Below are 15,230 nucleotides of genomic sequence, written 5' to 3'. Positions count from 1 at the left end.
AGGATAATAAAATGGTAGAAGTAAAAAAACCAAATCACCACAAACTAAAAATCCCCCAAGAACCCAAAACACCACCAAAACAAAACCTGGTGAGTTACTGTATAAGCTTACTTTATTCCACTTCAGAAGAAATTCCCATTGATAAATAGCTCTACTTTAGCGTGCATTTCAAGAATCATGCATGTCATCAGTAGCTGTAACTGTACCGTGCAAACTTGAACTTAACAGAAGTTAAACAGAAAAAGTGAAACTGTGCATAGAGACCACTAAATTGGGCTCTCATCCATTTCCGCAGATTATGTTAAAGCATCTCTAGCTGACAATCTAGTACAGGTTAACTTTATACTAAGGATGAATGCAGAACATTTACAAACCCCCAGAACAACTATCCCAAACCCAACCTCCGAAAATCACGTAACCCAGACAAACTCTCCTGCATAAACTCAGAAACTGATTTTGAGCTAGATTCAGTATCGTGACAGTTGCAGCAAATCTCTCCCTTCTGTCTGCTATCTAGTATCTCCTTGCTCTTGACCTAGACTAACATATAACCTACAGCAGTATTACTGGAAACACTCTGCAGTGTATCCAGGTAGTCATCTGCAATAGTCATGGCTATGGGCAGTAAACCACAGCCCATTAGCCACTTTTCTTAGAGGCAGGGCAGGAACAGAAAAGTCACCAACACTGAAATGAAATAGTTCTGTGCCTGTTAAGTAAATCCAGCACTTCTTAGAAGTGCAGATGGGCAGATCTACATATGCTTAGCATGCCCAGATCTCTAGCAATAAAGAGCATACAATCCATCTGCCACTACACTAAGATACTGCTTGAAGGGCTGTAAACACACCACCTAGCTATGTGCTCTATCAAGCAGACTGGCAGCTCTGATGACTAGAAGTGTTTTTGAGGAAAAGAATGAAAATTGGAGTCTTAAGAAACACAACTGGCAAGCTACCAATTGGAGCTTGTCTGGAAGAGAGTATTTCATCACAAATTTGTGAATTCCCTTCAGTTTACCTCCTCTGAACTTTCAGAAACTTATCAACTCTTCTTTCTGTCTGCTGAAACACAGCTTACAGCAAATACTAATGTAGGGACATGATATATGATTTGCTAGAGCTCAGCTTGGCCATTATATTAAAACTGTGACTCTTTGTAGGGGACACGACATAAAAAAGATTACAGTAGTTCATGGCAATCCAGTGAAAATACTAGTAAGTACCACAACTGGAATTTCAACAAAAGGCTTACTTAGGCATATGATATGAACTGGTTTCTGACTAGAAAGACGGACAGATCAATTTAATATAAAAAATATGTCAGAGTTCAATCTGCAAGTATCAGAAAAAGCTCTTAATTCTGCATCTGACAAGAACCTGACAGCTAGATTTGGGAATATACTCTCCAAAACAAGAAAATAATCCTCCATTTTCAAAGCTTTCAAAAATAAAAATATATTTCCAAATTGAATTTTATAAAAGTTTCTCTATCATGCTATATTCCAGTTGCCTTGTTGACTCTTTATTTTTTACCTGATTAACTTGTAACCGTGGCCCAAGATTAGTATAGATCTCTTTCAGAAGATCTATTGCTCTGTTTGCAATGTCATCATTTCCCTGAATCACAACCTAGAATTAAAAAATAAAATAAAATTTAAAAGCATTAGAACATCTTTAAACTACCTGGTATAAAATTTAAAAACAAGATTACTATCTAAGTCTCTTGACACAACAGTAAGTTTTATTATTTTATGAGGTGAAAGTGACTAAAACGCTTGATGACAAAAAAATTACTTACACTGAAGTTAGTTATGTAAGAGTCAAAATTAAGAATTAACTAGTTCAATAAAGGTCTGAGTTAGAAAAAAAAAGCTAATGCTTTATAAACAGAGTAAAAGTAGTGTGTGTGTATACATATATATTCATCTTCACATTACATTTTCACTTTTACTAGTTTTAGGGAAGATGACAACTATTTTCTCAGATGCTTCAACAATCTATATCACCAAAGATTTAAAACCAGAATTTAAAAGTATTTAAATTGCTGTGAGTAGGTGAGGTGGAACAAGCACGAAAAATCTGTTTCTAACTTGTTAACCTAAATTTTAATTACTAGCCACCAGGTCTGAAATAAGCCCTTACAGATAACCTCTGCAGGATACTGAGCTGAAGCTTCATGGGTTCTGTCATACCGTCAAATGTCAGGGCAGAGCCAAGTAAGTTTATTTCCACGACTAAAACATGCTAACATTATGTGGGCACTTTGTACACAAATACTGTGTGAAAACTTATTTGTATAAAAATTGTAATTTACTTTGGTTTTAACTATTATCACCATGATTAAAACACCTAATCCTTCAACATGCCACAACCAAAATTAGCAGACTGCTGTTTATATATACAGCACGTTAGAAAACACAGTAATGAGAATTATGCCACAGTGCACTACCGTGGGTTCTAATGCAGCTCTTGAAAACTAGAAACACTCAAAAAATAACACATCAAATCAGATACTGACTTTTTCACCAATAGCAAGCCTAAGAAAGCTACAATCTTTCTATTGAAAAACTACAATATTTAGACAAAAGGTTGTGGATATAGGAGAAATAATCAGACCTGTGATCAGTTTGTATAACCAAGAATCACTCCAGCTTACCATACTAGAATGATTGACATGAACTAGTTTATGAAGCGTACAAAACAAAGTTCTACTGTGTGCATGAGAGAGGGAGCAAGAAACCTCCACGTAATTACCTAAAACAACCCGTCTTTCTTCAAGAATATACACTTTTTTTTTTAAGCTCACGTGCATACACAAATACATTTGATGTGTCAAACAGCTTTCCATTAAACATTAGTCTGCAAAGTTAACAACTTGTCTACTTGCTGGGAAGACAGCGAAGTCAACATTGACGTAGTTATTTTGAAAAAGTAGCTTTCTGTAATTTCAGTCTATAACTAATAAATTACACATTCCTAAAAATATAGAGACTGAAAACTTAGCAGTTAACCTTTCAGATGTTTCCTTCAATTAACTCACCCTCCAAAGGTAGTCTAATCCTATTAATTCCAGATCATCCATCATATAGGCTCGTCTCTTTGCTACTAGCTTTCCTTCTCGACAGTTCACAGCTTTGAAGAAACGTTCAAAACATTTCATTCCATTTTCTGTTAATAGGGAAGGATCCAGCTGAAGCACATTATTTTCAAAGAAGTCCTTATTAATGTCAGGGTCTAAGTCTGGTTCATCCCCCATTAGTTTGGAATACCATTTAAAACAGGCTTCACGATCACAAAGATAAACCGCATTTTCAGCTAAACACTTCCATATTTGCTTCGCCTGAGGGGCACAGAGCCACAGCTGACCATCCTTCAACAAAAATCTTGAGCAAAACAAAAAGAAAATTAACAGCACTGTCTAACAGACATCTAGAATTACAATTCAGTATAAAGTACAGGCAAAAAGGTGAAATGCATATTATACATGTAAATATCATAAGTATGACCCTGAAAACTTTATTTACATCATCAGTCCACTCATAATTAGCTCCATGATTTCTTAGCAATTTTGAATGGCTCAAGAGCTCATACGCCAAACAAAAAAGAAATAAAATTTGTCAAAAAATGTTTTACACAAAAATACCAAACATTGTTTACATATTATATACAAACAAATGCACATCTCCTAAACTATTTAGTTTAAAAGTCAAGTCATAACATGAGATTACATTACTTCTGCAATCATTCACCATGTTTAGCCCTCACGCTAGCCAAACCACAAAATAAGGTCTCAATTCTATGGAACAGAGCCAGAAGCAGAAGTCAACCAGGAGGATACTTCTCCTTTTTTACTAAATACATTTTTTCCATTTTTGTTATTATTAAAGAATTACTAAGAACTTCAGTTCTGAGAGCTAACACTAAAAATGTTTCATAAGAACAAATGACAACCAAGATTCTTCAGAATAATTTTTCTGATTAAAAATCTTTTTATGTAAAAGAAATCAGGGACTAAGTTATGGCACTGCTTTTCAGAAAATGCTACCTACATATTATGTGTTTGACAGCTATGGGACTTCATCAATTTCTTTACATTAACTAGTGTACTTAAAGGTAGTTATATATTTAACTCGCAGGAGTAATAAATTAAGTCTGCTATTCATATGCTATTGTATAATTTCATTAAACAGGTATTTAATACTTCAGTTTAATTCCTAAAAATTATTGGCAAAATTTTAAAAAGTAAAAAAAAAAATAATTCTCCCTTAGAAGGGGAGAGAACTTGATACTTTCAGAGTTCATGTGATTCTACGAGTCTAGAAAAAGGGTTAGAACCAAGTAAGAAAAAGTTGTGAGACACAGCCTAAAAAGCATGAACATACTGTAGCTCTGAGAAGAGACCCTTTGTTTCCTGACTGTACTGAAACAGTAGCTGGTCAAAAGTCATCAACTACCTAACATCAGTGTCTGACAAAACTGTATGTCAGTTTATGACCATGTATTTAAAATTAGTGTGGTAAAACAAATAAGGACACCCTATGTGTAATATTTTACATTTTCAGCTAAGCTATCCCAACATGTATGCAACTGTATGGCCATGTGCATTCTATTCAAGTCAGTAGGGTTCTACACACACAGAAAAGTTCATACAAATGTTAGTGCAGAATCAGAGCCCTGGATTGCAAAGATCTTAATAAACTCTATTTGAATATTCCAACACTAGCACAGAAGCCCTCTGAGGGTGGGGAAAAAAGAAACAACAAAACAACCCACAAATAAACGAACTCAAAAACATTAAATGTATTTTTTGCATCTGAGTTGACCCAGCAACTTAAAGCTAGCAAGAGATACTGAAGTGTTTTTTTTCCTTTAATGCATTCAAATTATTCTTACAGAAGCTACACAAATTATCAAGTTGAAACTAACCGTAAGAAGTTAAGTCGCTCCTGTACTTCCTGCACATGACTGTATCTGCTTCCTGGTCTTACAGTTTGAGGATCATATTCACCGTGCTCTGCAAATACAAAAAGTTTTATTAGACATTACATTAAGAAAAAAAAAGGCTGACTCTAAAAGACAGGGCATGATCGAAGACTCGTTAGTCTTAGTCTGAATACAATTAAAACCACTCAAACTACAGTAAATTTTCAGTAACGTGTAGGAAAATAATTTCCAGCAGCCTGCTACTATTTAGTATTTAATCCTACATTAAACTGGGTATAGGCAAAGATTACTGAAGTCTACAATCAAATCAACAATTATTTGCAGATACTGTGTACTCATTATTCAGTATAATGAAAGTATTACAGAACAATTAAGAACTTTCATTCTACTTAACTGAATCAATTTTTCCTTATTTCAAGTAGTCACTTTGAATCCAGAAGTCAGTTAAAATAAAAGTATACCAAGCACACAATTTAGATTATCCAGTGTTTTTTCTGAGGATGCTTTAGTTTTGTTACAAGGCATCTTTTCCAAAATTTTAGGTTTTCATGTTTAGGGTTTTTCCCCTCCAGAGGAAATAATGAGTCTCGTTCCTTACCACTTTTTAAGTAGCTATGTACATGACATCACTTAGAGGAAAGTATACAAAAACTTTATTTACTGCAAGTTTCCAAGTACAAAGAACAAATGCCTGTAATACTGACCAGTTTGAAACAGGCAGTGAGCAACTTTAACCAAGAAGTAACTTTTCCCTGCATTTTATCAAATCTCAGCATATTTAAAAAAAAAAAAAAGCAGCTGTTTGCTTTATAGGATCTTGGGTCTGGTGTGGTTTTGTTTAGTGTTTGTCTTTCATTTGGTTGGGTTTTTTTTCAATTAAAGAGATACAACCTAGACCTGTACTACTACCTTGATCTACTTTGTACACTACTGTGATCTATATTAGTAATATTTCATCATAACATATGTCCATTATGACAGCTCCATCATAAACTAATTAATGCTGTATTTCGTATTTGCAAAGGTATACAGATTGCATTTAACTAACATGACCCAGCTGCGGGAGACTGTAACCTGACAACATTCAGACTAAAAGCAAAATTTCTCTTCAGAACTGGAAATCAATCTCTCCTATGATATCAAAAAGGGAAAAAAAACCACAAACCAGAACAAGTAAGTCTAACAGTTGAAGTGCATCATTGGTGTTTCAAAATTAGGAGAAAAAAAAAAAGTCACAAATAATGCTCTCTATATACAAGCGTAAAAGGTACATTAGCTTAAAAATAAAATAACCAGGAGACAGAAGACTAGTAGTTAACTTATGTCTACAAAATCAGAGATAGTTTTATCACCAGAAATCCTTTAATAAATTAAATTATAATCCTAATGAAGCGAGAATAAATGGGCAATTATCAAAAGAAGAAATGTGAAAAAAATTCTAAAGAAAGAATGTAAAAGTAGCAGAATAAAAGTTATTTAAGTGCTACAAGTAGAAAACCTGAAAAATACAATGTGGGTCTAGCAAAAGAATCACCTACAGTAGATATGCATAATTCAGAGAAATTAAAATGAATTACTTGGAGTATTGGGTGTTATGGGTGGGGCTTTTTTGTTTGATTTTGTTTTGTTGGAGGGGGACATGTCAGTTTGTTTCAACCATGGGGACCATCTGAGCTTTTTTTCCTGAATAGAGATCAATTCACCAATACAAGCATCAATAGTGGCCATGATAGAATTCAAATATTAAAGGCTTGTTAGTTGCCCAAAGGCAATATATAGGTAACTAAGAACTCTAAAAGCTCTGAACTACACAAAAAAAATAAATCAGTCTCCCTAAATATTGTCTGTCTTAGCTTCTCTCTACATTTGTCCTATTTATTTCCTATGCTGTGCATCCAGAACTAAGTCCAAATGTGACCTCCTAAAAATTATTTCTAAATACAGAAGCAGAAGAATCAGAAAGAAGTTACAGACTGGTTGAAAATTTAAGTACAATTAATGACAAGCACACATATAATAATTACATTTCATTAACACTTTCAATTTTTTTAATCACTTCAGCAAAACAGAAGATAAAGGAGAAGCTCCTAGCAAGCTTAAAATTTTCAAAAGGTCTTTAATAAAAGACAAGAAGGTGAAACTGCAGCCTCTTCCTTCAGGACTACACAGTAGCAGCTGTCTCATCTCATAGAGGACTTTGAAGAGTTGGAGGAAAGTGTTAATTGGGTAGAAGTGAAAGTCATAAATCATGGAAAATATTCTGAAACATAGACTAGGTTTTTCTTTAACTTTGAAAAGGCAAACTGAAAAAAAGGGAGTATGACAGAAGAGAATATGCATTAGTGAATAACAGAACAGGAACACTGTTCTCCATCATAGGACACAACTATGGAAGTCTTAAAGAAAAATAAAAATACAGCAAATTCAAAATAAAAATAAATCACAAATTACACAGTAGTTGTAGTGTTAACTGCCAAAAAGATCTGTGGGCAGCTAGATATTTTTTTTTCCTATGGCATTTGTTTAACCCTGTGCTACTTGAATGTTTGCCTTGAATTTTCTCCCTCTATCTCATTCACCTTCTCCCACTAAGCTTAATTGTACTGTTGTCCAGTTCCTCCTTTCTGTTCTCACAATCGTAATATTCTTTCTTCTCCTTTCATTATTCCCTTTCTCCACCCACACCCCAGGCATCTTTTCTCCTCTGGCATGAAAGGCAAACTTCACAGTGCTCTATGTTCTGCTCTATTTAGTATAAATAACTCAAACTGAAAGAAAAATTGCACAGGAACTGTGTACTGCAGCCTTAGTACAGTATCTGGAACTTCAGGAGATATTTTATAGCTGTCCTTAATCATGTAATAAAGCATCTAACAAAAAAGATCCCTACTACTGTTATTCTGCTTTTGTTTTCTGATGCAAATGAGCGTAAGTTCTGCAGCAGCTTGGTCTCAAGAAAGCACAATTTAATTGCTTTGTAATTAGATTACATTTAAACTCTTTGCATGCTTGTAATTTCCATCATAATGAAGATATTTATATTACTGTTTAACTGAGTCATTATATTTGGGGAGGGGAGGGCAATGGGATGCATTTTTGGCACAAGAAGCATGCAAGATATCAGCCTAATCCTTCTGTCAAAGTCATCAGCTATCTTATAGGTAAACAATATTGTAAAAAATACATTTTCGGCATCAGCATTCAAAAAACAATTGAAATTAATGAACAACAGTTCATACATTAGTAGTATGTGTATGCTATTTTTGGACAAAGAGAATATTAGAATATAGTCATTGATTATGTTTCCTTACTACTCCTGAGGTCAAGGCCCCAGATTTCACATATGGCCAAAGTTCAAGAGATTAGTAGTACCATAGATTCTAAGCTATCACTACAGTTAAGACACAAAGTTCATTACAAATGAAATCACATTTTTTGCATCACTTCAGCAAAGTAAAAGGGCACAGCTTACAGAAGTTACATGAAACAATACTAGTTCTATTCCACCTTCCTGGAGAAGACTAAGCCTAACATGATATGGCTTGAGAACACAACAAATCATTTAATATTATTCTAATTAGTGCAATGCTACAATTAATTAAGGAACTTAAATTAGAGTAAACCCCTTAATGTATTCCTGAAAAGCAAAATATAGCTGCAATACACAGATTTAGCTTAAACGTCATTCTCATTGACCTATATACCTGGCTGAATATATCACCTTCATAATAGCACTACTGAAATTCAAACAAGTCTCCCAAGGACATATTTTGGTTATTTTTTACCAAGTACTCAAAAATTAAATTAATTCCAAAATCAGAAGTGTCTAGGCAACTTACCCAAATAGTGGAAGATAGATGCTTGCCTTACAATGTGCAAATATCCTGTCCCCTCTAAACAATCTACATTTAATTCCTACATAACGTACTATGTAATTTTTGAGATGTATCTGAAAGGCTGGTTGCATGTTATGCATCCCTACTTTCAGTCAGTAAAGTAGAGAGGGTGGGGGTTGTCAATCTCCTCCTTTCAGTTGTCTTGGCTTAACTCTGTATATAAAATACTGTGGTCAAGGTGTATCCTGGTCCATCATTCTTCACTTTCCTGTCTCAATAACTAGAAAGCTAATTCAGCAGAAAAGCATAAATTCATCAGCGAAGGCTTGAGTTTGGGCCAAAATATATAATACTAACACAATGTGCTGCTTAAGTGTTGCTGATAACAAATGCAGCAATAAAGCAACTAAACAGAAATGGGAGCTGCATGGTACAAAGAAACAGCATCCCTGTGGTTGAAAGTCCTTCTCCCTGACACATTCCAAACACTGTTTTCAAATAGAGGCAATTAAAAAACTTCTCAAAAGAGCATACAAAACCTCAAAACTGTAAGTGGGACAAAATCCAAGATTAGGGCTTTCCATATAAATAACCACCCTAGCCTAAGTAGGGCATGATGATGTTTATCAGTCCACAGATAAACAAGAGCTGCCACTCCCCCATATTCTGTTGTAAAACATACCACAGTTTAAATTAAGAAACAAAATGTTTACATTTTAAGCTTTTTTTACCCAGACACCTCAAAGACTATCAACGCCACAAATGCTTGAAAAATTTAAAGTTACTTCATTATAATAATTTGTTCTTAACTCAGTTTTCAACAGTTTTCATACACTCTATTTATGAGGCAATTTGTAATATTAAAACTTACCTTTAGCATACTGCCTCATGCTTTCCATATAGGCAGAGAGATTTTCTGCAACCAATGTAACTAGGGCATGATTGTGCTGAAGTTGATTGATTAAGTCATGTCGGTAAAACACATGGGGGCTCCGCTGAGTTTGACTGAAATAAAAATACAAGTGTTACAAGAAAAGTAAAGAATTCTTTCACCTAACAACTCAATAAATGACTTTAAGAAACTAATCTTTATTGCAAGTTCCAAATTTTCTAAAAGATCACTAATAGAAAGTGCATCATGATTCTGATGATATTTTTATTTTTTCTTCTGACATATCAACACTTCTTACCAGTTATTAAAAGCAGTTAATGAATGAGGATTATACAGCTACAGTATGTATGAGGAGTATCAAAGCAATCAGAGCAGTTCAGTATGCCAGAGGGGAGAATATCTGCAGCAAGACAGGAACAGAAATACTTGCCCACAAACTGCATAGTAAAGACTGAATCACAGAATCAGTTAGGTTGGAAAAGACCCTTAGGATCATCAAGTTCAAACTTTAACCCTACTCTACCATGTTCACCCCTAAACCATATCCCCAAGTACTACATCTATACAACTTCTACACACATCCAGGAATGGTGACTCAACCACCTCTCTGGGCAAACTGTTCCAAAGATAGAGATCCTCAACTGCAGTATAATTACAATACACAAACATAGTTTCTTCCACATCTGATACTATTTTCTAAATTTAATATTAAAATAGTAAAACTAGGTAAATTTTCAAAATGAAAGCTCACAGTTTTAAAACTATAGTGAAGGAACACTAGCCAATAATCACATTCTCACAATACTTCACAACTCTGCATTGTTTGTTTTTCCTAACAGTATCTATCTGAAAAAAATGTTGTTACAACCATAAAAAGCATAGTTATGCAGAGCTAATTGTCTAAGAAAAAACAAGGAAGTTCAAGAAAAGAAATACCCCAAATAAAAAAAATTATAATTTAAGTCCATTAACAAGATCTGACAAAGAATGATCCTCTTAAGCAGTACTAGACATATTTAGATTACAAAAGTAAACTGCAAGAGTTTGGGTCTAAAACTACATGTCATGAACACTACAAAATTCTAGAACCTGGACACTAATCACCTCTACAGAACAGTCTCAAAAAGCCTCAACTTCTGCAGATCACAGCACTGATCTCGGCTGCATAAACAATGCAAACTTGTGCTGCTCTTCCATGCTAAAGAGAGAAAACAAGGGGGTGGGGAGAGGTGGGGCACAGAAAAAATAAATTTCTCATTGTACTGCCACTCAGCTGATCCCATAGCCTGCCCCAAAGAAATACACATGTAATTTCAGAACTGTTCTCCTTTCCTTCAGTGTTTAAGAAAGTAGACTCCAGAATTAGCTGAATGGATTACAAGTAGGAATTCCCTTTTCTTTTTTCTTCTATGAAACAAGGTCTCCATTCTACCTGACCTATAGCACTCTACAGTATCACCATCCCTCTTGAGAACAGCAGGGGAAGACAAGAAAACCCAGTTCCAGCATCAGCTGCTAATTATCTTGCAGCTGATTACTGCATTTCACTGTAGATGTAACAACAACAGATATCCACTGGGCCAAAGATCACTGTCAATCCTGGGTTTAAGAGACAGAAGCCATTAACACTCTTCCAGTAATTTTGTTACTCGCAACCAACAGAATGTGGCCTGCTAAGCACAGAGGTCTTCAGAAGATTAAATGTCATAATGCACAGAGCTTTCCAAACAGCTTGGAAGAGGTGCTTAAATAGAAATTGTGGAATAAAAAAAAAAGAAAAAAAAAAAGAAATCCAGACATTTGTCAGAGAGAAAACAAAACGGATGGAAGCATGAACGAAGAAAACATACAGAACATCATATCCCTAGAAAGAACATCCTCTCTTTTCACCTTGAGAAACTTTGAAATTACACTTCATTTCAGCTCCATTCCTTCCTGCTCTGCACAAGCCAGCAGCAAAAACAGAAGACCGGATGTCTCTATTTTAGCAGCTATCCAAGACACTGCCTCTATATAGCATTTGTCAGCAAACAGATGTTATTTTGATCATCTGCTAGGACTGATTCTAAGCAAGACGACTCAATTTAGGCACAGAAAAAAGCTGGTCTGACAATACTTTCTAGCATTCTTTTTCCTGCTAGAATGAAAGCAAACTCCGCACTCAACTATAGAACCCTTCCTTAAGTAGCTGAAGTTACACTGTATGATGACATTGCTACTGGAACACAATCCTTTAGTGATAACTGTGGAGCATGAAAAATTGAAGTTAACAGAAAAACTCATCTTGTCATTGTTTATCTACTAAATGGATATCAAAAACAGATGTCTAAGAAGAAATATTAGTATTTTCAAATGGATACCAAAGTATTCTGAAAACATTAAAAGGGACATGTAATAGTTAGGATGCATGCTTATTTGCTAGAAATGTATTTCCAAAGCAACAAAAGCTAAATTCCAAACAATTTAAACAGTTAAAAAATTATCTGCACATACAACTTGACCAACACAATACTGCACATGTAACTCAGCTTTTAAGTTGAGAATTCTTCTACTAGACACACAAATACAATGTACCATTAAAAGCAGACATTAAAGGTCCAAATAGCAGTGACCAAACCTAGTAAATTCTACTATTTAGGCTAAAAAGTAACTTCAAGCTAGTATCATCGTTGCCTTAAAGCCATAAATTCTTACAGAAGATCCTCTCAATGCTCAGTTAATCCTTCTGAGCAAGTAATTTAGGAGACCAATCTTACACTGCTTGAGTAGATACAGGTCAAGTTTGTTAAACTGGTCTACAGGAGGCCCTACCTTCATCAGCCAACACAGAGAAAATGAAGATGATTTATTATCTGTACACTAAAGGTCAGTATTTTAAGCAATGAAGTTGACTGTTCCTTAATATTACTAAATATCCTTATACCTGTAAGAATCTTTTTGCTTAAGTAAGAATTATTTTCTTATGTTGTTGCAATTCTGCCTGTGCTGAACTTTCCAAACCATGCAGCATTTCTTTGTGGTCAGGGAGTTCAATTTTGCCAAAGCAACTGTATAACAAATTAATCTCTTTGTTCAACTGCAAGAATAACAATTACATCTTCCTCCTCAAAAGAATCTACACAGTGCCAATGGCATAAGGTAATTTTTATTTATTTTTGCCAAGCATCAGCAGCCTTAGCTGTTCTGTGCTGAATTTTTTAATTGCCTGTGCCAATCAACTGAACCACCCCAAAGAGTAGCATCTAGATTATGGCAATTATGTTGCACACAGAAAGCTCTGTGAAATGTTTCTGAGGCAGCTGTCACAAACATCTGTTTTGATGTATTGATCTAGAAGGATGTTAGAGTTATAAGTTTTAAGTCAAATAAGGTAATCTGATAGGAACAGGTATTAGATGCATGCATTACAATTTTTAAACTATCAATGTTAAGAGCTATCAGAGAACTTGAGGCCCAAGAAGTCACTGGTTACTTCAAAATGTTTTCACTCACTAGTTTTCCCAGTCACCTAGGCAGTAATACTACCTGACGAAAAACCTCCCTCAACAGCAATTAGATAAAGGCTTATCCACAGTAAGAGGTAATCTTTAATTCTATGTTTATTTTCCTGCCATATTTGTTTTTAAATTATGCATAAAAAAGAGGTATTATTACATCCTGCAATGCAGACTTCCTTGAAAGCTGAGGAATGGAAGAAATTCTGACCAAAGAAAAAAAAACCAAAACCAAACCAACCAACCAAAAAAACCACACCAAAAAACCCCACAAAAAAATCCACACCCCCTCACAGAAAACCCTAAACATAAAAACAAGCAAAAAACACAACAAAAAAAAACCCCCACAAAACATAAGAGCATACAGGGAACCTAAACTTACAAAAGCAAAAGAAGTCAGGGTTCTCCCAACATTAGTTCAGAGCAAACTTAGTAAAATGCCTTGAATAAGCTGTGCTTCAGTAATTAAAGCAAAGACTCGTTGATAAAGCATTATGCTAAAAAGCATTCACCTTGAACAAGTACCACCAATAACCAGGCAGCTACATCCACCTAGATTCTACAGCATGTAAAAGGTTAACAAGTCCAAGACACAGAAAACAGACTTATCTGCTAATAAGCAGGTAACTGTGACCTGGTTGGAAAAACCTCAATTGATCATTAATGTGAACTATAAAGGATCAGAATGTCATTAAAAATTGAGAAAGAGGTTTCAAACTAAACTAGTAAAGAAACCTTAAAAATCCAGGAATGCAGTATTATCACAGCTCCTTAAAATGGTATCAGTAAGAAGAAAGCATTGTGTAAACTAAAAGGCTTATTTTCTTCATCTTTCCCTGCCTTGACCCTTGTTCTAATCAGGCTGTAACGGCAACATTGATTTAAATATTTTACCTGCCTACAAGAATTAATGCACAGCAATTATGCAACACTGATAACCAAACAACATTTTTCTAGAGTTTGTAAAAATTCTGATGTAGATTCAAAAACTGTCAGGGGCACACATGCTCAGATACTTCTGTAGTGAGAAGACATTTAAATAATGAAAACAAGCACATAAATTTTAACATAGTCCCAACAGACAATGGGTTTTCTGTTTTTCCTCCTTTTAAAAACAAACAAAAAATCAAACAATAAAAAAAACTCAACACATTTCTAATCTCTTCCATTCAGCAGAGATTGTCAGTAAAGATTTTTTCCCAGGCAAAAAAAGTCACCTTTGATTTCAACTATATACACAACCTGTATAAGTTTATCGTCAAAGAAGAGGGATGAGTACATTTGTCTTTGTGTAGGTGTGTGCATACATACACGCACATAAAATATACTTCTACTTTGTAAGCTAATTCCATGGCTGGGCAGGAAAGTCCATGGACAATGGGGAAAAAAAAAAAAAAAAAAAAAAAAAAAGCCCAATTTATTCCACAAAGTAAAAGAGATATTTCAGGAAACAGTTAAGGCTCTCCTACTGAACCTAAGTGTCTGAATTTTTACAAGCTATTTGTACACATTAAAACAAACTCATTAACATCTTCAAACACATTTTACCTAACCTTTCTCCACGTCCTGTAAGAAAATCTAACAATTTGCTTCATTCCAACTCATTCAACTTTTAAGAGATAAAATTCTAATGCATTCCATACCTTAAGTTTTGCGGTGCTTCACCAAACAAACTGCAAATTTCTCTAATTTGTTTCAGTGCAGGAATGACCCATTTGTCATTTGTGCGAAGCTCTTCTATAAAACGATCTATCCACTGGATCTTTTGTGTATCTCGATCCTTAAAGAACAAGTGTTTTAAATCAGAATAAAGTATATTGCAGAAACTACCATCATTCCCTTACTTTGTTTCCAAGATAGAACACAGAAAGCCACACAAATACTAGATCAACTGAGTTCTGAAGCATTCAAGCAAAAGATGAGTAGCTAAGTCACACTATGTTGGCAGAAGCTATGAGTGTGTTACAAACCCTCTGCCTTCAAGCACTCAAGCATTCAGCACGTATTTAAGAAAACATGTAGCTAGACAGGATCATAAGTGTTTAAATAATGTGCTCTTTCC

The 15,230-nt window shown here is 34.7% G+C and overlaps 1 protein-coding gene across 1 annotated transcript in view; it reads right to left on the bottom strand.

Moving 5' to 3' along the window:
• USP9X (ubiquitin specific peptidase 9, X-linked) overlaps nucleotides 1-15,230 on the bottom strand; it is an 81,180-nt gene that overhangs the window by 43,970 nt on the left and 21,980 nt on the right. Inside the window, exons 12-16 of the mRNA XM_009997764.1 lie at nucleotides 14,812-14,948; nucleotides 9,654-9,787; nucleotides 4,929-5,016; nucleotides 3,043-3,385; nucleotides 1,536-1,631 (exon numbers count right to left, since the gene is read on the bottom strand). Of these exons, the coding sequence (XP_009996066.1) occupies nucleotides 1,536-1,631; nucleotides 3,043-3,385; nucleotides 4,929-5,016; nucleotides 9,654-9,787; nucleotides 14,812-14,948 (798 nt within the window). The remainder of the gene's footprint in view (nucleotides 1-1,535; nucleotides 1,632-3,042; nucleotides 3,386-4,928; nucleotides 5,017-9,653; nucleotides 9,788-14,811; nucleotides 14,949-15,230) is intronic.

Source organism: Chaetura pelagica, unplaced genomic scaffold (assembly GCF_000747805.2).
Source record: "Chaetura pelagica isolate M959 unplaced genomic scaffold, ChaPel_1.0 scaffold360, whole genome shotgun sequence".
NCBI lineage: Eukaryota > Metazoa > Chordata > Aves > Apodiformes > Apodidae > Chaetura > Chaetura pelagica.
The sequence above is the reverse complement of the archived record's forward strand: the minus strand, read 5'-3'. Positions and strand labels throughout refer to the sequence as shown.